We start from the raw sequence: 26677 nt of genomic DNA, 5'->3' as shown, positions 1-26677 counted from the left end.
AGAAAATGAATTTTCATAGTTTTTATGTGGGATAGGATCTTGTTACATTGGTGACAGTGAGAAAAAGAACAGGATGGGGCGCCTGGGTGGCTCAGTCGTTAAGCGTCTAACTTCAGCTCAGGTCATGCTCTCAGGGTCCTGGGCCCAAAACCCATGTCAGGCTCCAAGCTCAGCAGGAAATCTGTTTCTCTCCCTCTCCCTCCACTCCTCCCCCTGCTTGTGCTCTCTCTCGAATAAATAAATAAAATCTTCAAAAAAAAAAAAAAAGGAAAAAAACAGGATCAAAATATTTGAAGTTCTATATTGCAGCATGTTTATAATCTAACATATAATGATACAGTCTGTGTTGCTTTTACCGTACACTACACTGATAAATAAACAACAAAAAGTCAACCGAAAAAAAAAAGACCTTAACAAACAATTCACTTAAAACAGTTTTTGATAAACCTACTTTGCCACAAAGCATAGACTAGATTAACTCCTCATTTTGAAGTTTGTCAGGTTTATAACAAACAGCCTGTGACATTCCTGTTATCCTCACCTTACCTCCCTCTTCATTGCTTCTATTGTCTCCTTTGCGCTACTGTATATTTCTGATGTAGCAAAATTGGGTCAATGATAGTGTGTGGGTGAGAGAGGTAAAAGAAGAGATAAATCAAGAAATGACAGCTGTAAGGGTAGTAATAGTAAGATCTTAGCTTGACAACTGGTTGTAAAATTATATCACAATCTAACACATATGAATTCATTTGTTGTGCTCCAATTTAATGAATTTGTAGGGGACAGGAAAAAGCAGGATCCTAGTGAATATTATTGTTCTTTATTTTTAACTAGAAAATATAACTCATCAAAATTTGAGAAATAATGAACACAGAAAAAATAAACCTATTTCCCTATATTCCAAATAATAATGTTTCACTTTTATAAAGTCCTTCTCACAAACTTGCACACATAATTCCATGAAATATAGAGACCAGCACTTTCAAAGAGGAATATTTTGCTGTTGACAAAAACAAATGAGTATTTGTGAATTAGAGAGTTAATCTAAATTTTACAAAAAACAGCTTTCAATTAGGGACCCCTGGGTGGCTCAGATAGTTAAGCATCTGCCTTCGGCTCAGGTCACAATCTTCGGGTCCTAGGATCCTGGGATGGAGCCCCACATCAGGCTCCCTGCTCAGCTGGGAGTCTGCTTCTCCCTCTCCCCTCTGCCCCACCCCCCACTCGTGCACACGCACTCTCTCTCTCTCTCTCACAAATGAATAAAATCTTTAAAAAAAAAAAAGCTTTCAATTGTATTCCAAAATTCAAAATTAAATCTTCTTTGTAGTCTTTAAACAGCTCAAATGATCCTGAACTCAAGTGGCCCCCAGATCCTACCAAAACCAAATACACTAATAACAATAATCTATATTTAAATCTTTGACTATATAATATCCTTTTTTTGGAACTACTTTAAACTCCCATGGGATGATTCTCCCTTGTTCTCCTCCTCCTCCTTCCCACTTCAATTGTGGATACCACTTATTAATCAGTCCTTTATTCCTGGTCTTATTTCTTTTATATTTAATCCCCTCACCACAAGGATTTATCTACCACCTATACAACTCTGACTCTCTCCAAACCTGACAGATTTAACATATTGGGACATATTTATTTAACATCCCAACTTAAACGGCCCTCCCCTCCAAAAAAATTCCCAAATGGATGCCTTATCAATTAACATCTATCCAGATTCACTACTTCTTCCTTTACTTTTATACTGAATATCAAATTCAATGGATCCATCCCTTACAAAGTCCCTGGTATTGTCCTTCCTTTCCATTTCCCCAGCCATCAGCCACTCCAGGTCATTATCTCCCACATGTATTATTTCAATAGCCTCTTAGCTGATCTCCCTACCTACTTCCAACCTCTCCACACTTTATCCAACATACACAAAGAGCTGTCAGAATTCACCACTTCAATTTGCCCACTCAGAAACCCATAGTGCCTCCCTACTGTTTCAAATCCAAACTCACTGGCCAAATGTTCTGGGTAGTTACAGTGTAAAGGCACTTTTTTTTTCCAGCACCTAAGTAACCAGGTTTTTTTCCTTTAACTTAACAAACACAGCTACCATTAGCCCCTCATATACCTCTAGCTTTCAAAATATTAACTGCCCCCCATTTTGAGACCTCACAAGTGATCAGGTGTAAGGGTTAAGAGTACAGGTTCTGCAGTTTGATTGCAATCTAGCCTCCACCACTTAAGGACTAAATGACATTAACCAAGTCATTTAACTTCATCTATTTAACAGGGACTCTAACCCTACCTCCTAGGGTTGTTATGAAAATTAATGTAATACCCTTAATGCATTAGGCCATTGCCCAGCACAGTGCAGAATGATCAATAAAAGTTAGCCATTGTCATTATTATTATAGCCACTTTGATCCAGGCAAGATTTGATTGCTCTACCAGAGGCTATGCATTTGACTTCATTATTCTTGACTCCCTCAACCACAACCTGTTAGAGATTGAATGCGTCTGAGAGAGGAGCTAGTCACATGTCCATTACCATTCACATCTTGGCTCAATCTCCTTTGATTATTCAACTGGTGTCTACTGCTAAACTAAATACAACTGCACACACAGCAAACAGTCCTTACTAAATATTTTTTGGGTAAATATATTAAATGCTAAGAAATATATAGGGGCGCCTGGGTGGCTCAGTCGTTAAGCGTCTGCCTTTGGCTCAGGTCATGATCCCAGGGTTCTGGGATCGAGCCCTGCATCGGGCTCTCTGCTCAGCGGGAAGCCTGCTTCTCCCTCTCCCATTCCCCTTCTTGTGTTCCCTCTCTCGCTGTGTCTATCAAATAAATAAAATCTTTTAAAAAAATTAAAAAATTAATGCTTAAGAAATATGTAGTTAGTATGTATTTTCGCCTATTACCTCTAAAATATTAATGAACCACATGCTTCTTATATAAAACTGTTTCTAAACAATGTCCTATAGCTTCAAGTAACTATAGTTGGAAGTACTCAAGACAGGAATAAAAAAATCTGCCATCTTACTTGGTAACTGTCCTCAAATTGATTCAACTAACTATATTATATCTCTCCAGCGGCTGAAGGTAAATATATATGATCTCCTATCTATCAATAATTCTTGGGTCAATGCTTTATAACTATTGCTAAATGCACTGTTATAAATTCCACAACTTTTCAGTATAAAATAAGGTCATCATCCAAAATAATGTGTAAGAAGATAATGATAAGGGGATGCTTGGCTGGCCCAGTGAGTAGAGCATGCGATTCCTGATCTCAAGGTTGTAAGTTCGAGGCCTACATTGAGTGTAGATATTAGTTAAAAATTAAAAGCCTACCAAAAAAAAGATAATAAGATTTAAAAGTTGTCAAAAAGCTAGGCATAGTCCCAGCTCTCTCCTTATATTTCTATCCTCCCTCCCCCCAAAAAAGAAATCCGTGCAGAATGATGGATTTCTTTTTTAAGATTTATTTATTTATTTTAGAGAAAGAGAGAGCAGAGGGTAGGGCAAGAGGAACAGGGTAAGAAACCAAGCAGACTCTCCGCAGAAAGCAGAGCCTGACATTGGGCTCAATCTCATGATGCTGAGATCATACGTGAGCCAAAACGAAGAGTCTGCTGCTTAACTGACTGTGCTACCCAGGCACCCCCACACACAGGATTTTTAAAGCTGGAAGGACCTCAATTTCGATTTCCCAACGTCCCATTGAGTCCCATGCAAGAAGGTGAAGCCCAGAAAGGCCAGACAGGTAGCTTACAGGTACAACGATCAGAGGCAGGACTGGGAACTGAACCTAGTGTTTCTGACACCTTCACTACATCATGCATCATTTCAACTGATTTCTTCCATGCCTACTTAATCTGCAGTTAATCTAAAAAAAATTAACTATATCACACGAACATTTCACAAAACAACTAAGTATAATCATACAGTGCGGTTAATACTGACATATTTTCCCACTATTTCCAAGAATACTGGTGAGGAATAAAGGTCTCAAGCCATAAACAGATCACTTCCATTACAATTACTTACGTTCTGGATATGATGCTTCCCTTTATCAGATTTTATAAAATCTAAGATTTCAATTTTTGCTAATTCTTTTTCATGAACTACACATATGTATGGTCATCTATGCAGCCTCCTCCCCAACAATAGCTTAAGCAATCCATGCCTCAGATAAAAATGTCATCTATTCCAGGCTGATCAGCATATGTTAGAATCTGTTCCTAATATAGAATCATAGACGTTTGGAGTTGGAAGGAACCTTGGAGATCACCTCTCATTTTACAGAGGAAACAAATACCGAGCAGGGACCTGCCCAAGGTCAAAGTTTCTATATAAGAACCCAGGTCCAGAATAGAAAGTTTTCAAAAGAATATTTCAGAGAAAAACAGCAATTTGGTGGAACACCTTAGCTTGTCTCCCTTTTCATCTATTTCTTAAGTACAACTTCCTGCCTAAGAAACTTCTGAAATTTAAGAAAAGAAAGCAAAACAAAAAACTAAGCCAACTTTTTAAGTCTACAGCCAACTTGCTGATCTTAAAAACTTAGCAGTAGGTGGGTCCTTGCAAGAATTGCAGACAGTAACATTTTGTAACAAAACTGATGAATATAAATAAGCAGAGGGAGAAAAGACACACACAAATTAACAATAACTATAATATTCTTATCTCTGTAACAAATTACATAAAAAATGCTTATAAGGAGGAAAACCATAAACTTGCAACTTTTGAGAAATTTAATCAACATACCTAGCAATTACACAAGAGCGTCAATATATTTTAAAATATAATGTTGATCATAGTGCTTAGGGGAAGCCAGAAATTCTTTTTAGTGTCCTTCTTTACATACTTTAAGTCATGTTAAAAAAACAATAATTTGAGGAAAATGTTTTATCAAACCTTAATAAAAAAGAAAATATTCAAACCTTAAAATAATTTTAAGCTATATTTCTCAATCCATGTTTTTAAAAATAAATGAAAATAGAACAATCCTGAAAGTTAAGGCCTGAAAAGCATTAAATTTACATATTTCTTTTGCCCCAATAAGAGCATGCTACATAAGCCAATTTACCTGTAGGAATATGTTTCTTAACTCATGCGGATCACCTCGCTTAGTTGTTTGCACCTGTAGGGGGGAAAAAAGCCAGTTAATGCTTTACTAGAGACCACATAATCTGTTCAGATTAGAGTTCGCAGACGCTAACAATCAATTGTCTTATCTTTTATAAGGGCATTTAGTTTAAAACAAACCAAAAGTACTAATATTGATAACACCTGTCAAATTGTAGATCTGTCCTACGGGGCGGGGTGGGGGGGTAAATACAGGCGTGAAGAGCTTAATATACAGCAAATCTCCCAGATTTCCTCTGGACTGGAAAGGGAGGGCAGTGAGGATTAATCTCTTACTTTACTCCACATCCACTAGCAACGCAATAGCAACCACCCCCCTCCAAATCAAGAAGTCAGCAAGAACAGAGCAACAAAAAAGTTGAAACACCCAAATTAATCGCCTGGCCTAGCAGCCTTTCTTCCCCATGAAAAGCAATCCAGAAAATAACCTCCTCTCTTTCTCCACCCAACCCAAAATATGAAAGCTGCGACAACGTTTCCAGATACTTTCGACATCCTGCCACCTGCAGCACAAATGCCAACCACTGCCCCCAGCCCCACTGAAGCTCCAAATTACTCAATTACTCACCCCCTCCCCCACCGCAATACACAGATGCCTTAGGTATCCCCGGCTTTACATGCCACTTCCTCCTACTCCCTTTCTGACGCCCTCCAAGTCCGGGCTCACAATCCCATGCATCTAGAGCAGGACACTACTCTTCCTTCACTGACCTGCGGTCCTCAGAAGCCCCTCCAACTCATAATCCCTCCTACTTCCCCTCCCCCAGCCGGGCATCCTCTCCCTCCGGTCCAAGCCCCACACAGCTCTCCCACCCGCAAGCTGGAGCCCCAGGATACGCTATCTAAGAACCAGGCAAAGAAGGAAATGGTAAGAGGTGAGGGGCTGTTAGAAAGGTCCCCCGAATGTCTCTTATGCAATAAAGGCAGCAGCAGAGAGTTGAGAGTCACCTTGACCGCCATGCTGTGCTCAGAAGCCGGGGACGAGCGAGTGAGCGAGCAGGGCCGAGCTGTCAGGGCGCGCGCGCGCGCCGCCTCCCCGGCCGCGCCCGCCCTCCCGCTCGCCGGCGCCGCGCGCGTCCCTATGCAGATGAGCCCTGGGCGGGGCGGGAAGGGGGCCCCCGAATCCCCGCCAGAAAGGGAGCTGGACCCGGGGCGGACGGCCTGCCTCGCTGGGGAGGAGGACGCGCCTCCCACGGGGAAGACTGGAGTGCCAGCCCTGGGATTCCGACGCGCAGGGTGGTTGCTTACAGCTGAGTCGCCGCCAGGAAAGCCCCAGGTTTCTTAAGGCCTCTTACTGGGTGTGGCTTTGGGCACCGACTTCAGCCAAAGTCGTTTTCTCCTGAGATTTAAAGGAACGCTTAGGATCCAGATTAAGCAAGATTTCGACGGATCGAATGACATGCCCCATTGATGATGATAATAATAATAATTGCATTAATCACAACAAATGGCTAATATTGACAATAAAAAACATGGGGGACCACGCACTCCGGGGAAAACCTAAGGAAACATAACGATAAATACGTCCTTAAGTTGGGATGAGATGAATATGCTTAATACATTTGTAATTCTTGTCCTATTATAAAGCTTTATTAGTAGGCTCACTCCACACTCCTAATCACCCAAATCCTTTGTGCAATGAGGTGGGCACAAATGCATATGGAAAATAATCCATTTGTCTTCGACAGGACTAGTATTGAATCCTGGCCCGACTTGCCCATACATAACCATTGCCAGCCCTGCCTAAGTAGTAGCTCTAACGTAAACCAAAATAATGTCTCTAAAACCGAATTTTGCCATTATGACTATATTGAACCACAGACTGATTCACTCAACAGACATTTACTGGGCATCTATTATATGCCAGACATAGTCCTGCTTGTAAAAAACACAAAAATAACATATAGTCCCTAACCTCTAGTATCTTACAGATGGTCAATGCTTCCCCAAACCCCAACCTTAAGTATATTTTCTTTGTTTGTGACTACAGGCATACTTCCTGTTTGAAGAAGAAGAAGAAGAAGAAGAAGAAGAAGAAGAAGAAGAAGAAGAAGAAGAAGAAGAAGAAGGAGAAAAGGCTAACAACATAAGATTTATCTTAATCTCACTTAGTTCTGTAATCCCTCTCCACCCTCTTCCAAGTTTCCAATGGTGGATCTAACAGGAGGCCTGCCTTTTCTCCACTCTCACTAATCATAACATTTATCCAAGTTAATAGAAATGAGGAAAGAGGAGCAGCAAATGGAAATTGTTGATAAGGAATGCTACATTGCTAGTACTATAATGAGCTTTCGTACTGCAGTTGATTTAACTATTACATCTATTTATTCAGTTTGTTCGAAGTTCTTTTAACAATGTTATTGGACATAAGGATTTACAAATTCATATTTCGTTCTTCTAGCATCTAATGTCCCTGATACTTTGCTCTCTCTTATTTCCTGAAGTTTCTCTAAGTAGGAATCTCAAAATGTTTATTTTACATTACTTTACAAGAGAAGAATGTCTGTTTAGTAGGCCAAAGTTCCTCAGTTTGAATAAAAGCACTTAAGGGAAGGAAGGCATTTATTTAAAATGGAAGAATTATTTCCTATTGGAACACGTTGTTGACCAAATCTATACTGCTAGAGTGAAAATTTAGGGTCAGACTGGCCACTCCTACAGAGGAAGACATCACATTTAACACAGCCCATCATAATAATTCCTAGGTATAAGCACCAAGCCACAATGAAAATTTTCTTGAGTTAAAAAAATAGCTGAGGGGCATCTGGGTGGCCCAGACGGTTAAGCTTCTGACTCTTGGTTTCAGCTCAGATCTGATCTCAGGATCATGAAATCAAACCCCGCCAAGTTGGCTTGAGATCCTCTCTCTCTCCCTCTGCCTCTCCCATTCGTGTGCGCGCTCTCTCTCTCTCTCTCAAATAAATGTCTTTTTTAAAAAAATAGGCTATCTTTGAAAAAAATTATATATGTATGTATATATTTTATATACCTTTAAAAAAATGGCTGATCTTTGAGCAAGTCCAAGAGCTTCACTAGTGCCAATCTAGTTGCAATGGAGATGATGTAATAATTTAAAACTAAATAAGGCTGATATACAGAAAAAATAGAAAAGCTCAGATACCCTAAATAAAGGTGGTTTTTGCTAGATTTTTTATCTATCCAAATATAACAATAAAATGGATAAAGGTATTAAAATTATAAACTATACAGAAATAAACTAAGTATTTAAAGGAATATGAAAGTCTATGAGTTAGAGCTCCTCTGAAAAGCTTTGTGATTTATCCTTCTTTTATAATGATTGACGAACAGTATTATCAAAAGTTAAAACAAATTAAAACTTAACTTTGCCTCAATTGCAGATGATCAGGGTTGAAGGAAAACTTATTAGAAAATGGGATATCAAAAGACAAACCTGTGAAATAATATTCACAATATATTTGGGAAAAGGTGGTAGAAATAATTCAAAACTTTTCACAGTTTTTTAAAATTACTTGCCAATAAAGTAATTTATAACTCTTTACTTAAATTCCAAATGATGCTTGTAAACAAGAAATAATTTTAAAACTCTGGAACAACTATAATTTGAAAACTTTATAATTAAAACAGTCTATACAGAATGACATTTCAGAAAGCAAAATTGGAAGTTAAAGGCTAAACACTAGTTGCAAACACATTGCCATTAATAGTCACTTTTTAGAATTGATTTAATAAAAGATTCAATATGTAGCTTGACTGAGCTGGGAATTTAAATATGTTTGTGAAGTTGTTGTCCATGAAAATAATATACTACCCCAAATGCAAAACCAAAACATGGGTTTACTAGACAACCCCGCAGAAACATGTTTCTAACTCTCGAGCAGCTTACATATATTAATTTGAAACCAGCCAGTCACTTTGTGGGTGAAAGTCAGAATTACACTAATGCCTAGTGTCTTAATAAACTAAAATATAATAATTAAAACAAGAGACAATTTCCAATGAGCCTGTCCTGCCACAACTCCTGGCCTTCCTTCCATCTTTAAAAACATACCATTTCTGTTTATTTTCTAGCCTCCTCCAATTATTTTACTGACACGAATACATTTTTGTTCTTGTTTCCATATCTCACACAGCTACTGTGGATGTCATCTTGCAAGGAGTAAATCCAGGTGGTGTATTAAACACTTAGAAGAGCATTAGGATATCACTGACTGACTAAACCAAGAGGGAAGCTCTTCCTAGGTTAAAAGTACATATACAATCATTATGACGAAGAATAAGCTGCATTTTTATGCTTCCCATCAAGATGAAGCTCACTTAAAATATTTGAAATAAATAGCATGATCAGACTTTGGCACACACACACACAAAGGATATTTGAACATCTGGAACTTTTAAGTATATATTGGTCTTGACCTAATAGAATTTTAAAATGGTTCTTTTTACCTTACTGAAATACCACAAAACTTAAATTTTATAAAATGTGTTTTAACTCCTTCCTTGCTAAGAATCTATATGGGGAAATGGCAAGGGGTAGGCTAGGGAGAAATATGAAGCGTTAGGTGTCCAAGTTTGACCAAATTATGTTCTACTTCATAGGCTGACCTCAAAATCAATCAATCAGAAATTATTATTTCAACCAAAACCACTTATTGATACTAATTTATCTATCAGATATTTTAGGACTTCTCTATACTGTACAAGTATTATACTCTATGAACATTTGGTCTTATTGAAATAAATTATGTTTTTGATGGAGAGGAAAGAGTAGGGTATCAAAAATCAGATGAAATAGTTGGACTTTTGCAGTTACATCTTCCTGAACTTATCTGCCTCACAGTCTGACTCTGAGTCCTATAAATTATGCGACAGGGATGACAGTGATCTTATTTTTGGACCACAGTCTTCTTTATTCCCTTGTGGAGGTAATAACAGTTTTCTTTTTAATGGATTTGGGAAGGAATTCATGGAATGAGCTGCTCTAGATGTTTAAGTCTGCAAGGGCTTTATCACTATACTAGTCATGTGTAAGCTGATATTTAGTGGAAAACATTATGATCAGATGGAGGATTGAACTAGATGAACTTTAACGCTTTTAATACTCTAATGTCGTGATTAAGAGTGAGCTAAATTTTAGCTAATAAAAATTTTTTTAAAAGATTTTATTTATTTGACAGAGACAGCCAGTGAGAGAGGGAACACAAGCAGGGGGAGTGAGAGAGGAAGAAGCAGGCTCATAGCGGAGGAGCCTGATGTGGGGCTCGATCCCAGAACGCTGGGATCACACCCTGAGCCGAAGGCAGATGCTTAACCGCTGTGCCACCCAGGCGCCCCTAGCTAATAAAAATTTATTGACTCATGTTTGCACTAAACTCATTGTTGCAACTATAGGAAATGTAAGAAAAATAATAGCATGATTCCCAAAGCATGTAGAATATTTGACTGTGGCAACTGCTATTTTGATTTTTTTTAAATGAATACAGCTGAATGATACCAAAACCTTCTGCATGTGCCAAAGGCCAAGGCAGCTTTAGGTAATAATGGGGTAAAAAGTCTGTGGTTTGCACATATTCCCGTTCCAATCAAAAGAATATAACTGGGACAATAAATATCTGCTCAATCCCAGAGCTGCCCACCTCTACCAATCCCTGGGGATTTACTTGGATCTGGTTTTTGCCTCACTTTTACTTGTCTACAGGTAGACAAGGAAGGATGCTTGGGATCTGGTCCAAAGTAAAGAAAAAATTTTCACTTTAAAAATTGTGCCAGGAGAAAAGCAAAGTCCTCAGCATATCCAAAGCAAACTTGAAAAATAACAAAGTTAGGGGACTTACAGTACCTGACTTCAAGATTTATTATAAAGCTAAAAAAATCAGTACAGTGTGGTACTGGCTGGTATAAGGATTGATAAACAGATCAGTGGAAGAGATTAGAGAGACCAGAAATAGATACAAAATTATAAAGTCATTTGATTTCTAGCAAAGGTACTAAAACAATTCAATGGGGCAAGGAGTCTTTTCAACAAATGACTCCGGAATAACCAAGGTAAAGGATTTTTAGTGAGCACATTAAAAGCAATAACAAATTAAGAAATTGATAAATTAGATTGCACTAAAATTAAAATTTATACTCATCAAACAACAGCATTAAGAAAATGAATAGGCAAGCCACAGTCTCTAGGAGAAAAATTAGCAGAACATATGTACAACAGGGTGCTTGGGTGGTTCAGTCAGTTAAGCGTCTGGCTCAGGTCGTAGGGTTCCCTGCTCAGCGGAGAGTCCGCTTCTTCCTCTCCCTATGCCTCTCCCTTCCCCCCCTTCTCATGCTCTCTCTCCAATAAATAAATAAAATCCTAAGAAGTATATATATACAACAAAAGACTGATATTCCAGTATTTAAGGAACTCCTAAAACTCAATGATAAATAAGCAACCTAGTTTAAAAAGTTTTGAACAAATACTTCACAAAAGAAGATGTACAAATGGCCAATAAGCACATGAAAAACTGCACAACATGATTAGCCATCAGGGAAATGCAAATTAAATCACAGTAAAAAGATAGCACTACACACCCACTAGAATGGCTAAAATTAAAGACTGAAAACAGATGCTGGCAAGGATGTGGAGCAACGAGAGCTCTCATGCACTTGTAGTGGGAGTTTAAAATGGTATAATCACTTTGGAAAAAGATCTAGCAGGTTCTTATAAAACTAAACATACACCCACACTATGACCTAGCAATTCTACCTTTTGATATTTACCCAAGAGAAATGAAAATACATGTGGGTAAAAAGACTTGTACAAGAATGTTCATGGCCACTTTATTCATAGAAGCCAAAAACTGGAAATAGCTTATGTGTCTATCAATAGGAGAATGGATAAACTATGGTATATTTACAGAATGTAATGCTAAGGGAAAGAAGCCTTACATAGAATTACATAGTGCAAAAGGGCATACACGGTATGAGTATATTTATGTAAAGTTCCAGAACAAACAAAACTAATCTAAGGTAGAAAAAAAAACATGTTTTCTGGAAGATAGGAATTGAGGGAACTATCTGGAGTGATGGTAATAGTCTATGTCTTGCTAGGGGTTCAGATTAGAGGTGTATGTATTTTCCAAAACTTAGGGAATGTACACTTAAGGTTTATATATTTTATCATGTGTAAATTTTTCCTCAAAAGAAAAAAATCATGCATATTGAATTCTATCTAATGAAGTATTTAGGCGGGAAAAAACTAGTATCATAAATTTACTTCGAAATCCGTAAAAGAAATAAAATTGATGAATGCAGAGATGGATGGATGGATGGATGGATGGATGGATGGATGGATGGATGGATGATGGATGAATGGGGACGGGGTAGATAGGTAATACCTAACTGAGGGATATATGGGAATTCATTGTAAAAATTCATCTTTTCCATATGTTTGACATTTTTCTTTTTTTTAAAGATTTTTATTATTATTTATTTATTTGACAGAGAGAGAGACAGGCAGCGAGAGAGGGAACACAAGCAGGGGAAGCAGGAGAGGAAGAAGCAGGCTCCCAGTGGAGGAGCCTGATGTGGGGCTTGATTCCAGAATGCCGGGATCACGCCCTGAGCCAAAGGCAGACGCCCAACGACTGAGCCACCCAGGCGCCCCTTGACATTTTTCATAATAAAATATTGCGGAAAACTGTGCTGGATCTTTGCATTACTCAAGGTGACTATTCAGGTACATAATTCTGTTGTTTGGCTAGAAATTGTAATGGGACTTGTTTTTTATTAAAAAAAAAAAAAGGCCTTGTATGAGAGTAGGGAAAGGAAACTGAAACTGTTTGACAAATAATGTATCTCTATTATAGGCAGGGGAATCTCTGAAAACTACATTGAACTGAGGGAAAAAATGTCCTCCTTAACATGGATCCAGACAGTAATCATATGTCCTTGGGAGCTGTGTTTGTGTGTTTATGCTTCTTTGGTCTAATAGTTACCCATAGGAAAACTCCGAAGAAATGCAAGTTGGTTTTTGTTTGTTTTTTAGAGGGAGAGATAGAGAGTGCCAGAGCTGGAGCTGGGGGAAGGGCAGACGGACAGAAAGAGAATCTCAAGCAGGATCCATGCCCAGAACAGAGCCTCATCTCAGGATCCCAAGATCATGACCTGAGCCAAAATCAAGAGTTGGATGCTTAACCAATTGAGCCACCCAGGAACCCCATGTGGAAGTTTATCTGTATAACATACTGACAGAAGTCTTAGAAGGTACCAGACTTTGAATCTAAAGCCTACCCTGGAACTCTTCTGCTTAAGTACACCAGGGTGTAAATCTGGACTGAGAAACTCAAGACTTTGGTGGGAAATACCCTGCAAAGGATCATTGTGTCATTGGTTGCCCTATTGGGAGAAGTAGAACTGATACAAGGATGAAATCAACCATTGAGTAGAAAGTTTCCAAAAAGGCGAGGGCATATTTGTAATGGGAGACCTAAAGAAAGGACTCATTGAGGAAGAGAGGGCCACAACCCTCAAGACAAGAAAGCTAGGAACTGGGGTTTGCATAGGAATAAATTTCTGAAGAATTACTATGAAGAAATAGTGTAATATTGACCAGTATTGAATAGTACTGATCAGACTAATAAGCAAGAAGTTTAATTTAGAAAGTTCTGAAGAAACAGTATGAAACAGGTAGATTTTGGAGAGTTACACCTTCTGGAAGGAGACAGATCAAAGAGGAAAACCGGGCAGAAATGTGGAATGATCGCATTTCAAACAGAAGAAGACGAAGCTGAGAACACAGAAGGAAACCTGACAGACTACTGTTCAAGTTCTCAAAGTTGTCCTCTGCGTATTCCATTCCCAGTAGCCCTGACAACAGAATACCACCTTAAGGTAATGACAATATAATAAGGAAAAACTAGAAGAAAATGAAATAAACAGGAATTAAGAGTTAAGTCATAGAGGACAATGACATAATGTCTCTGTCCTGCAAAAGATGCCAGAAAAGACAAGAATAAACCTACATATAAAAACAGTTAACTATAGCTTGCACTTTGGAGGAAGTTTCTGGGTAACACAGATCGGCTGCTTCTTCCCTGACTCTGGTAAGTAAGCATTGGAAAAAATCATGGAGTAACACATCTACATGGTCTTTCCTGTATTATCCCTCACTATCAGTACCTGGAAAGAAACCCCAGGAACAGTCACTATTTGCTCATCCTGTTCTTCTATCATCCTGGATGGGCAGGCTTACCTGGATGGTTCACAGGATAGGGATGGGGAATAAAATAGGGAGTCAGCAATTATACTTCATTTAATCATTCCCAACCCTTCAATAAAGAATTATATATAAAGAAGTTTTGTATTGATGGTGTGGAAGAAAATCAAAGCACAGTAATGGGAAATGTGCCTTCCTCATACCACCCCCTCACTAAGATCCATGTGGCAGAAGAAACTATCATTTCATCAAACATAGTAGGCTCAGAGTTCTAGATGGGGAACAGAAGCTAAGTGAGTATGGGTGCCTGGGTGTTGGTTAAGTGTCTGCCTTTGGCTCAGGTCATGATCCCAGTGGCCTGGCATCAAGCCCTGCATCCGGCTCCCCTGCTTGTGTTCTATCTCTCTGTCAAATAAATAAATAAATAAAATCTTAAAAAAAAAAAAAAAGAAGTTAAATGAGTATAACCCACAACATGATGAGTGGTAATGAGGGGCATGAATCACAGAAAGCAAATGCTCAATAGCACATGGACAAATCTCACTCTCCTTAAACATACTAAAGAACTTTGAAGGGGTGGTAGGGCATTGCATCAGACAGAATTCTATATGGCTATGAAGTTCTAATCCATCTCTTAGATGTGGTATGTCCTTTATTATTGATACCCGTAATAGGAAATATAAAGGGAACATAATTAACCCTCTCTATAAAGATCTTACAATGTATTGGGAAAACAAAAGTAAAATCACTAATTTACAATGCGTATGCTTAACCGTGTAGTAAATTTTGCCACACAGGTTTAGAAAATGAAAAAATTGGTTCAAGCTGGATGATGTACAGAAGGTTTCATGGAAACCGTAATTCACCACTTGCTCTTGAATTTACCATTTCTCTGTGCTCCTTGCAGAGTATGTCTTATTTCCCTATCCTTTCTCCTTCACCCACACCCTCAGTCCTAACACTTATCTCAATGCCTGACATTAGCTATATAGGTACTAATTTAATATTTATTGATTATTCCTATCTGATCACTCTAGCACTAGCCATTAGTACTTTTATATTTCCTGAGCGAAGACCATTACCATTACCTTAGTTACTCAAGCCAGAAAGCTGGGTATCAGACTCTTCCTTACCCCTCACATTTGAATAGGTCCCCAGTCCTTTGTTTTCTACCCCTTCAGTGGTTTTTAAATTGCTTCTCCTCACTATAATAGCCTTCATTAGGCCTCCTAATTGTTCTGCAAGCCTCCAGTTCTCTACCTTCTGCCTCTTGTCACTCTTCTCAAATCCATTCTCCACAGTGCTGTCAAATGTTCAACCTAAAACAGAAATTAAATTTTGTCACTTCAATATAAAATCCAAACTCCTCAGTTTGGTGAAAAGTGGAACTAAACTGTTCCCTTTTCTTACTTAAATCTTCTGCCTTACTGCTACTATACTTGTTCCTTTAGTCACAAGGATTTTTGTGCTATATCCTTCCTATGTGCTAATCCTTTGAGAGTATTTTACTCCACGTTTATTCCAGTTTGCCTATCCTTTAAGATACAGCTCAAGAATCTTCTCCAGAAAACACTCTTCCACCCACTTTCCCTGACTGGAATAGGCCCCACTCTGGGTATAATATTTATCACTGTGTTATAATCACTTCTTTGTTTATTGTCTTTTCCATTGGTGGCTTTCAAACTTTATTGACACAGACCTATATAGTATGAAATACATATTTTCAATCACAACCCCACCCCAGTACACACTGAAATTAAAATTTCATGAAGCAATATCAAACTTTACTACATGCAACATACTCTTGTATTTATTATTCTGTATTATTCTCCTTTTTTTCTAACTCTGGTTTTAACATACTGAATTGATTTCATGGCCCAGTTTAAAAATACTACAACAGACTGTGAACTTACATAGATTCTTAAGCATGATAGATGCTCACTATAAGTAATTGAGAAAAAGATAAAACAAAATCTCTATCTCTAGCAATTAGCACAAGGTTAGGCATATAGTAGTCAATAAAAATGTTTGATAAAAAAATAAATACACACCTCTGGGGAAGACCATCTTCATAAATATCTTTTGCCCCCATCACTCTCCTTTTTTAAGAACCTTAAACTCTTAGCAAGAGTTTCTTATAAGACATTAAGATGAAAACGTAGACATGTAAGAACAGATACAGAGACAGGCAATACTGGAGAAGGGACTTTAAAAATTGTTGAGTTTGAAGGGCATAATGAGATAGAGAGGCATGATTGCTGAAGGCCAACTATTAAGTCTTTCAAAAACGGCCTAATATGGTGAAGTCACTGAAGTCTGGGATATCTGGTCATCGGTTCCAGAGGTCAGAAATCATCTTGTAAATGACCCAAAGATCACTTAAGCTAACCAAATTCACAAGATACTGATGCATAGCTCATAGTAACTAATATTTACTATTGAATACTTACTGTGTATCAGACAATATCTGATATGATACGAATATGAATCTATGATATGATATAAATATGAAACATTAATATGAATCTATTCTCAAAACAACCATGTGAAGTAGGGCTATTTCATGTTATTATTTCTGTTTCAAAGGAATGCCTGGGTGGCTCAGTTCGTTAAGCATCCGACTCTTGATTTTGGCTCAGGTCATGATCTCAGGGTCTTGAGATCCAGCCCTGTGTTGCCCTCCGTGCTGAGCATGGAGCCTGCTTAGGATTTTCTCTCTTTTCCTCTCTCTCTGCCCCTCCCCCTGCTTGTGCTCCCAACCTCAAATAAATAAATAGATAAATAAATAAATAAACAAACTAATAAATAAATAAAATCTTTAAAAAAATAAATAAAGAGCATTGTCATTGGCTAACATTTTAAATCTCATTATCCTGTGATGATAGGATGGCTGATGAGTCTATGTGCGCCCATTGTTTTGGGGACATTGATTGTCACACAACAGATGATACACAAATTTCTTACAGGTCAAATGACACCAGGAAGATATTGGGACTTGAACTGCTTTTTCAGTGTTCCATCCTAAAGGGAGGCCTACTAACAAAGGAGACAAAGCAGTGAAGAACTAGAGTTTTCTTTTCAGGGAATTGGTACAAAATGGATGTCCCTTTCAACTCACTGAATAAATTAAGAATGAATGCCATGTGAGAGACATAAGGTCATTGGTAGCAGCCAATGTCAACTGGAGAAACAGAGATCACCAAAACATAGAGTAGTTAGGAGCAAGATTCATCTCTCCTCTATTCCTACTTCTAGCCCCCAATACCAGAAGAGTTTGCCTTGAGAAGGAAAGGAAAAATAACCTAGAACCAAACATTCCCCAACCCAATCTTTAGGGGTTTGGAGAAGGAGAAGGAGTGAAAAATTGACTATACTCCCTTCTTCATTTCAAGTCCCTGTGGCTATGAGGCTACACAACAATGGAGGAGGTTTTAAAACACGGGAAGTTTTAACTAGAATAGGCTAGACTTTGAATAACTTAAAAGACCACAAAAGTATGGAATCCACCCTGGGGGAACATAGTATAGTGGAGCAATGAGTAGAGAAAAAGAAAGCATTTTAGTTTGTACCCCAACCAAGTTCAGATTCCTTAGTAACTTGGTCACATAAAAGAAATAGTAGTATGCAGTTTATGATATAATGTTAAGTGAATGAATCAGAACTTGAAATTGTATGTATGAAGCAAGTACAAATGTATGAGTAATCTGAATATATTAAACAACACCTGGAGCAGATAATTGAATTTTCTCTAACCCACAATTTTGCATAAGGTCAGCAATGATTGTATATATAACCAAACCTACTATTACACTTCTTTTTTTTCTTTTGCCATTTATTTGTTTTAAGAAGTAAAATAAGTTTATTTAGCAAGATTACTTTTCATAAATCCAGGTCAGATAATAGATACATGGCCACCCTCTGTGGACTCATAGATTAGGGTGGTTTGGGGTTTTTTAAAAATTTTTTTTGTTTTTTTTTTTGGTTGTTACTGTTTTCCAAAGATTAACACCATAGTACTTCAAAGAAGAAGACTAAACAGAGTATGATCTCTCAGTTCCTCCCTTTTCCATTAAAATTTGAGTATTATGCTTGACTTTTTTCATTATCTGCAATCATTCTAGTTTGCAGGGAGTCCATACATATAATTGTTACTAGAGGAGATATTTTAGAGAATGTGTTTTTGAGCCCTCCAGTGAGGATTCCTCTAGGCCCACCTGATGTGAAATCATCTACCCTAACCTATTCTATCTCTCACTCCAATTTCTATAGCATCATTGTTAATATTTGTATGAGGCCTTTAATTTATGAAGTGTTCTTCTCACATTGGAATATTTTAGGACACAGGCGCAGGGTAAGAATCTCCTGGAATTGTTTACAACATATTGATCTGGTCGTAGGCATGCCCTAACTCTTTCTTAACCCAAGCCTGGTAAGAGATAAAAAGTTTATGGCTATCTTTTAAAAATCTCAACCCCAGGGGCGCCTGGGTGTCTCAGTCTTTAAGCATCTGCCTTTGGCTTAGGGTGCGACCCTGGTGTTCTGAGATCGAGCCCCATGTCAGGTTCTTCCCCTGGGAGCCTGCTTCTTTCTCTCCCACTCCCCCCACTTGTGTTCCCTCTCTTGCTGGCTGTCTCTCTCTGTCGAATGAATACATAAAATCTCTAAAAAAAAAATCTCAACCCCATATGACCCCATGGAAAATATATATGAGTTAGAAAGCACAAAAATAAAGTAAGGCTCACTAAAGAATGACCTTTTAAATTACAGCTTATTATTCTTACCTGTCACAATTATGATTTAGGTAAGTACTTATCTTCCTTCAATAAATGGATAAGGTGTTGTGATGTACTAAATACATAACTATGCAATTTTCATTTGTGCTTAGATATAGACTCATACACAATTAAATCTCCTAATAGTAAATAAAATTGTCATTTGGCATTTGAACACATCATCTAATTTATTTTTTTAATGCAAAGCAAAACTAAGATAATTAAATCATATTGATACTATTTGAAAGAATTGGACATTTGTCATCTCCCCGCTACAGTGCTTCTGTGCATTTTGCTCAAAGAATAATGTGAAGTTCAAAATCTGAGAATCAAAGAATTTGAAAGTCCACTTGAAAAGGAAAAAGTAGCAAAAATCATTACTAAATGAAAGAAACATACAATTTAGCTCAGCAGGGCTTCTATACACCCAAGGACAATGTAGATGTGCAGTCACAATTTTTTGAAAAGAAAATTTCTTCCTTGTCTTCCTTGTGATTCTGGCATAACAAAACTTACATAAAACAAAATGTTATAAATATTTGTTAATGTTTTAAAATATTTTAGGAACCCCTTGCAATTGTTCTTACAATATTTTTTAAATAGAAGTTTTCATTTCTCCAAGTATTTGTTCTTAAATGGGAATATTATATTATATATTTTTTAAAGTCAACATTCAGATTTTTTAGATAAGAATACAACCCAGTATTGCAGTAAATACATAATTCCATTTATATAGGAATTGTCCTTAAGGGCCAGGCAGAGAGGGGAGGAAGATAAACAAACCTGAGAGTGGGCCTAAGAAGAGAGGATATGAGCAAGCTTAATATTAATGTATTCAATATAATACTTCATCTGAATAAAAATCTTTCATAAATGGTAAAAGAATTTGTTCTCACTTCAAGTAAGAACTCAGAGATGAAGATAACATAGTTCCAACCCTGGAGGAGTTATCAATAAGAGGTAAATAAGCTTAAGAGTGGAGAAGGTGATGATTCATAATTATCCCCTAGGAGGACAGATCAGAAAGTGAGGCAATCTTTCTGTGATAAGTAGGCCTACCTTGGTGAGTGAGCACAGCAGGCCCCAGATACAGCAGGCCTCAATGAAGCCAACTGGAGAGAAGTGAGAGGAGAGTATAAAAGCCTCCCTTGGGGTGAAATGTGGGGCTGCAGCAGGGAACAGCGTGGGTTCACTCCTGTTTGTTGTGGGAAACCCAGGGAGAAAAGGAGGCAGGATGTTATATCCACTGTACCACTTACTAAATACCTCTCCTTCGACTCAGTAAGTATATTCCTGATAGGACCTGGTTTTGGGGAGATGGCAGCCTACATCTAGTGACTGAATGTTTGGGTGCTTAACTGACTGAAGGGTAGAGATGGAAGTATAAAAGAGCAGGGTAAGCTGTTGATGAGGAATAGCTAGGCTGTCTTAGAACTCTGTGAGAAAGCTAGAATCTGGGTTAAAATTTTCTGGGGAAAACAAGGGCTACTGATTTGGGCTCATCTACAAGAATACCTGTGTCGTGGAGAGTCTTGTCTTTGGAGCCACTGTACCAGGGATAAATGTACTCTGGCAAAAGATCACCTCCTGGGAATTGTGTTGATTACCCACCTTAGGCCAGAGCTACTTCCTAGTGACATCCAAAGAGCAATTTAATAAGAAGGAAAGGCCTGTACTATACACATGTTGGTAGGATGGGTTGAACATGAATAAGGTAATTTTTAGTCTTAGATTCTAATCACATTCTGAAGGTTGTTTTAAAGTAAAGAAACTTAGCAGTTTCCTTTTTTATTCTTTAGAGATTCTATTTATTTGTCAGAGAGAGAGAGAGAGAGCATAAGCAGACAGAGCATCAGGCAGAGGGAGAAGCAGGCTCCCTGCTGAGCAAGGAGCCAGATGTGGGACTTAATCCCAGGACCCTGGGATCATGCCTGAGCCAAAGGCAGACGCCTAACCAACTGAGCCACCCTGGTGCCCCGACACTTAGCAGTTTCCAATCCCAAGAACCATGAAGTGTTGGAACAAAAGTGGAAGTTTAGTTGTTCTGGGAAGAACTTGTGTTTTTGATGGTATTACTACAAAATCATTCAACAAACATTTAATAGATGTCAATCATGTGCCAGACACAATGACTTTCTTTCCAAAGCAAAGTATTTCATGAAGGAAATTAACCCTTTTGATAGCAAGAATAGGAAGAAAAAAGTAGAAAAACAAAGGACCAAACAGAGGTACCAGCAGTATCACCTGTATCAGTAACTTGCTGAGAAGCCTTCAACAGGAATGTGGGATGAAGTCAGGGATTTTCAGGAGTGCACAGGTGATTTACTTGGATGGAATATATTAAAAATTAGTATTCATATTCCTTTTTGTCTAGAAAACAAAAGGTCAACAATAGTAATATTTAATATAGGAATGAAGATTAATAAAAATATATTAGAAATATATTTATATGGAGATAGGAACAAAAGTTTTTATGCATTTGTTACCAAATAAAAAAGATGGCAGTGACTAGATTACCTAATTTCTAAAATCACTATGCTCTAAAGTTCTGATTCTATATTATTCAAAGTACTTTAGTTTCTCTTAAACTATGTTTAAAAATCATACCATATCTGGGGCGCCTGGGTGGCTCAGTTGTTAAGCGTCTGCTTTCGGCTCAGGGCGTGATCCCGGCTTTCTGGGATCGAGCCCCGCATCAGGCTCCTCTGCTGGGAGCCTGCATCTTCCTCTTCCACTCCCCCTGCTTGTGTTCCCTCTCTCGCTGCCTGTCTCTCTCTCTGTCAAATAAAATCTTCAAAAAAAAAAGACTATTAAAAAAAATCATACCATATCTATAATAACATAAACTTCCTCATATACAACAAAACTTAATTTTACAAAGATATGAAAAAGTAAAATTTTCATTATTTAAATGCATCCTAACCCACTGACACCACCCTTCTTACCTGCTAAAGCAGGTTCTCTCTGTATTATATGATGCCAGTTGGCATGACCCTTTCTTCCTCTTAGCTTATTCAAGAGACTGGCAAAAGGATTCTCTGAGAGCCCTGTGTTGATGAGATTAACAACAAACTTAAAGTCTGGATTCCCTCTAGCAAAATTTTCAGAATTCTTTAAATTTTACTAATTTGTGCAGCGACTTGTTGGTTTAGTTTGCTGATAACCATATATTTTTCCCCCTCGAAATTCTGATTTATAAAAAAAGTTTAGAAGAAACACTATCATAAAGCTAAACTATTTTATTTTACAATTCTTTTAAGGGATGGGTTTATGAACTAAACATTTAACTAATAGTATTATATAGCTGGTATAAAAGCTACTCACTTTTTGTGTCTAGATGATAGAAGTTAAGAGTCTTGCTGGGAATCATAATATGAGTAAATAGATCACAAAGAAGTTGGCTGAAAACCAGTCCATTAAAATGACAGCTTCCACAGAAATGCAAATATACTTAACACTACTAAACTGTGTTTTTAAAAATGATTAAGATGATTGGGGCACCTGGGTGGCTCAGTCTGTTAAGCATCTGCCTTTGGCTCAGGTCATGATCCCAGGGTCCTGGGATGGAGCCCAAATCGGGCTCCCTGCTCAGTGGGGAACCTGCTCCTCCCTCTCCCGCTGCCCCTCCCCCTGCTCGCGCTCTCTCAAATAAATAAATAAATAAATAAATAAATAAATAAATAATTAAGATGGTCAATTATATGTGTTTTATACCGGTCAAAAAAAGAAGACATTGACTGAAATAATATATCAGTTTAAAATGAATATTTCTAGTCATAATTTTCACCACTTTTCAGTCTTATTTCTTTAATATCTAAGTATCTTTGATAAAGTTTTCTTCACCCTCCCTCTACCCTGAAGCTTTCCATATTAAGAAAAAACATACAAAACAGCAAAAAAATTCAAGACAGAAGAGTAATGGTCAATTTTTTTGTTGGCTTACATTGAAAAAAATATTTGAAACAGAATTTTCACTATGGAATGTGAAATATCTTAGGCATTATTGTATTACCTTAGATAGACGCACATAATTAACGCCATTCTTACAAATTATAGTTTCAAAAAGTGAAGCATGGATAGTCATTTGTAAGCAAGTATAAGCAATTATAGTGCTCTTCCCTCATTTTGACCAATCTTTGCTTGTAAATAACAACATAACGAAGGAGAAATATTTTCAACTGCTCCTTGTTTCAATTTAGCTGTTTCTCTTTGATTCGTAGACTGTAAAAAAGAGGGTAAGAAGTTAGCAAATATGTCCAAAAACCTCCAAAAAAGATGCTACGTTTCTAATTATGAAAGAAAACAACATAGCCTCATTAAAAGAAGCAAACTATTTTTTTTATCCCTCATTAATTCTCTTCTCCAAACTCCCCCTTCTTTTTTTTTTCTTTCAAACTCCCCCTTCTAGAGGCTGTTACTGTTAAACTTGTTAGTATGCTTCTAGATGTATTCTATGTTTATATCAAAACACACTTCTGTATATGAATAACGTAACATTATAATGTTGTAAAATTTATTTTTTAACCTATTATACAGTAGATAGTCTCCTAAGTCAGTACATATTAACCAACCCCTTTTGATGAATGTTTAGGCCATTTCCAATTTCCCAGTAAAATTAATGCTGCATTGAACGTCTTTGTTCATATATCCTTGCATTCTTATGCAAATAGTTTTATAGGACAAAAGCTTGTAAGTGGAACTGCTACCTCAAAAGATATATAAATTAAAAAAATATACAAATTAATAAATGTGTTCAATTTGTTAAAATTGCTGAATTACTTCTCAAAAAGTACTGGTTTGTATTCCTATGGGTAATGTATGAGAGTTACAAAATGGAGTGTGCAAATTGTTGGTAATGTGTGTCTTTAAGTTATTCTTCTTAGAGTTTTTGATATGAACTGACCTATTTTTATTTTAACTTTTAAGAAAATCAAGTAGGTGGTTAGGGCATTCTGGATAATTGGTCTGGGAATTGAAACTCATTGCCTCCCTCTCCTCCCAAGTAGTGCTATGAACTAAACAAATGAGTTAACTAGCTATTGTTATTTACCTGTAGAGAGGTATATATTTTGAAATAAAGATACATTAAGTAACTGCATTTTTCTTTTAGATCTCAGATTTCCTATATGCACTTTCTGATGTCCATCTCTTTAATACCGTGTTTTTTAAAAAAAATCTCTTCTGGAGGTTTCAAGACAGGATGCCAAAATTTACTAGTCCGTATGCATTCGAACCTATATCAAATATGTGGTTGCTAGTTCATTTCTAATAGTGCAATATGGCTTTTTCCTTGGAGAAAAATGCCTTTTCCAAAACTCCTATTCTAGAATAAATATTTTCATACTACTGTTGCCTCATATCAACCTATAATTTTAGAGTTTACAAACCTCTTTCATAAATATTGTTCCATTTGATTTTCACAACCCAAGTGTGGTGATTGGAAGGAGAGTATTATCACCACTTAATAGATGAAACAAGGTTACAGGATCATGTAGTAGTAGAACTGAGACTAGCAGGGCATTGAACTTTCCACAGTCCTCTACTGCTTGTTCCATATGTATAAGGACAGCATATTCCTTTTGCAGAAATCTTATTCCATGGTGGTTAACATTCACCTCCTAAGTCCCCTTTAGAACAAGGTAAAATAAAATTTAAAAAGGGGGGGGGAGACCCTGAAAAAAAAAGAAAATACCTTTTTCCTTTTTGGTAATTTTACTACTACCTTTCTTTAAAGAAGTCATTCTTTCAGGGGCACCTGGGTGGCTCAGTCGTTAAGCGTCTGCCCTTGGCTCAGGGCGTGATCCCAGAGTCCCGGGATAGAGCCCCGCATCAGGCTCCTCCACTGGAAGCCTGCTTCTTCCTCTTCCATTCCCCCTGCTTGTGTTCCCTCTCTCACTGGCTGTCTCTCTCTCTGTCAAATAAATAAATAAAATCTTAAAAAAAAAAAAAAAGTCATTCTTTCAGAATGACTGTACCTAAACACATATTCTGTGGCATTGTAAAAAATATATGTGAACATTTCTAAGACAAGGACAATATAAAACTATAACCTCAGGGTGCCTGGGTGGCTGTCAGTTAAGCAATCAGCTTTCGATTTTGGCTCAGGTCATGATCTCAGGGTCATGAGTTCAGGCCCCCCGATCAGGCTCCATGCTTAGCATAGAGGCTGCTTATCCCTCTCCCTCTGCTCCTCCCCCTGCTTGCATTCTCTCTAAATAAATAAATAAATAAATAAATAAAATCTAAAAAAAAAACCCTATAACCTTAATTCTGAAAGCAGATCATGCTAAATGCTAGTCACACAATATATGTTTAAGTGTACTTCTTGTTCATATTCATCTTATTTATTTATATTTATCATATTTAGGTTTCATTACGTTTCTTCCCTACAACCAACCATAAAGTCACAGGACTAATCTATGTCAGACTTGCTTACTTTCTTATTGTAAGGCTAATTGCTGGTTAGCTATTGGACAACCTATAAGTAAGATGGTTTTGTAAAGAAACCAGTCTTGTCATTTTGAACAAATGATTAAAAAAAAAGATCGTTTTCCTTTTTTGATACAAGATGTCATTAATAGCAGATTTCAGTTTTCTTCTTAGCATTGGGATGGTAATTTCTTGTGTTTCATTAAGGTGTAAAGAAAGATCTGAAACTTCTCGGTACATTTTCTCATTTTTATCTTCAAGAGGGCCATCTCCATGCGGTTGAACAAATACTGGGCTGAGTATCTGGAGAATTGAACTCTTACATAGGCTGCATCCTGAGTGTGAACTTGGGCAATTTCTCTTTTCTGGGCTTTAATGTCCTTATTTCTAAAATGATGGGATGTGTTAATTCTACACTATTATCCCAAGGGTCCATTTTAGCTCTAGCAATAGCACTGTAAAGCCTATTAACCAACATTTGTCGAGACAGGCATTTTAGGGTCTAGACAACATTGTGGGAATATTTATGGATACCTAAATAATGTCTTATCTTCTGGGACAAAAAAGTTTCAACAGTTATGAAGTACTAACAAGCTCTGAGGCCCAAATCAGGAAGCATCCTGTGATGCGGTTCAGGCCACCCGAGCTTGAGACATGGAGGACAGATCAGGCCACTTGCGGTATTATTAGTTAACAATTCCCGTGCACCAAATGGTTGCCTACTAATCCTAAGAGTGAAAGCAGAGTACCTAAATATTACACTGTATACTGCTTAAAAACATGACAAAAGAAAAATTACGTTAAACAAGAATTTATGGCAAAAATAGAAACCAAAACGTAAATTTCTCCTGCAACTGAAGCTCAATCCTTATATTTTACCTACATAAACCTAGGCCTCTGGTATTTGTGCAGGCCAAAGGGAAAGTTTTTCTGCCAGTCTCCGAAACGTCGCGGGCGGAATAGAAAACAGCTTTACGGTATTTATATAATTCAAATCCAACCCCAAAGAAACTCTCCACCGGTGAGCCAGAGCGCATCTTAACGTTGACGGCCCCTTATGCGGCCTCCTCCTCGGGTTTGGGCCTGTGAAGTGGCTGACCGCGCTCGCCGTGGCTAGGCAACGGTCGGAGCATTCCCCG

At 37.6% G+C, this 26677-nt stretch overlaps 1 protein-coding gene across 2 annotated transcripts in view; it reads right to left on the bottom strand.

Annotated features, from left to right (window-relative positions):
* Positions 1–6219, bottom strand: part of SLC25A12 (solute carrier family 25 member 12) — a 91198-nt gene extending 84979 nt beyond the window's left edge. Inside the window, exons 1-2 of one of the 2 annotated variants that reach the window (XM_040643925.1) lie at positions 6111–6219; positions 5104–5157 (exon numbers count right to left, since the gene is read on the bottom strand). In XM_040643925.1, the coding sequence (XP_040499859.1) occupies positions 5104–5157; positions 6111–6122 (66 nt within the window). In that variant the 5' untranslated portion in view covers positions 6123–6219. Of the gene's footprint in view, positions 1–5103; positions 5158–6110 lie in introns of those variants that run through there. The other variant, XM_040643932.1, reaches the window with a different exon arrangement.
* Positions 6220–26677: the final 20458 nt, after the last annotated feature.

Source organism: Ursus maritimus, unplaced genomic scaffold (genome assembly GCF_017311325.1).
Source record: "Ursus maritimus isolate PB19 unplaced genomic scaffold, ASM1731132v1 scaffold_1, whole genome shotgun sequence".
Taxonomy (NCBI): Eukaryota; Metazoa; Chordata; class Mammalia; order Carnivora; family Ursidae; genus Ursus; species Ursus maritimus.
Note: the sequence above shows the minus strand (reverse complement) of the source record. Positions and strands in the feature narration are given on the sequence as shown.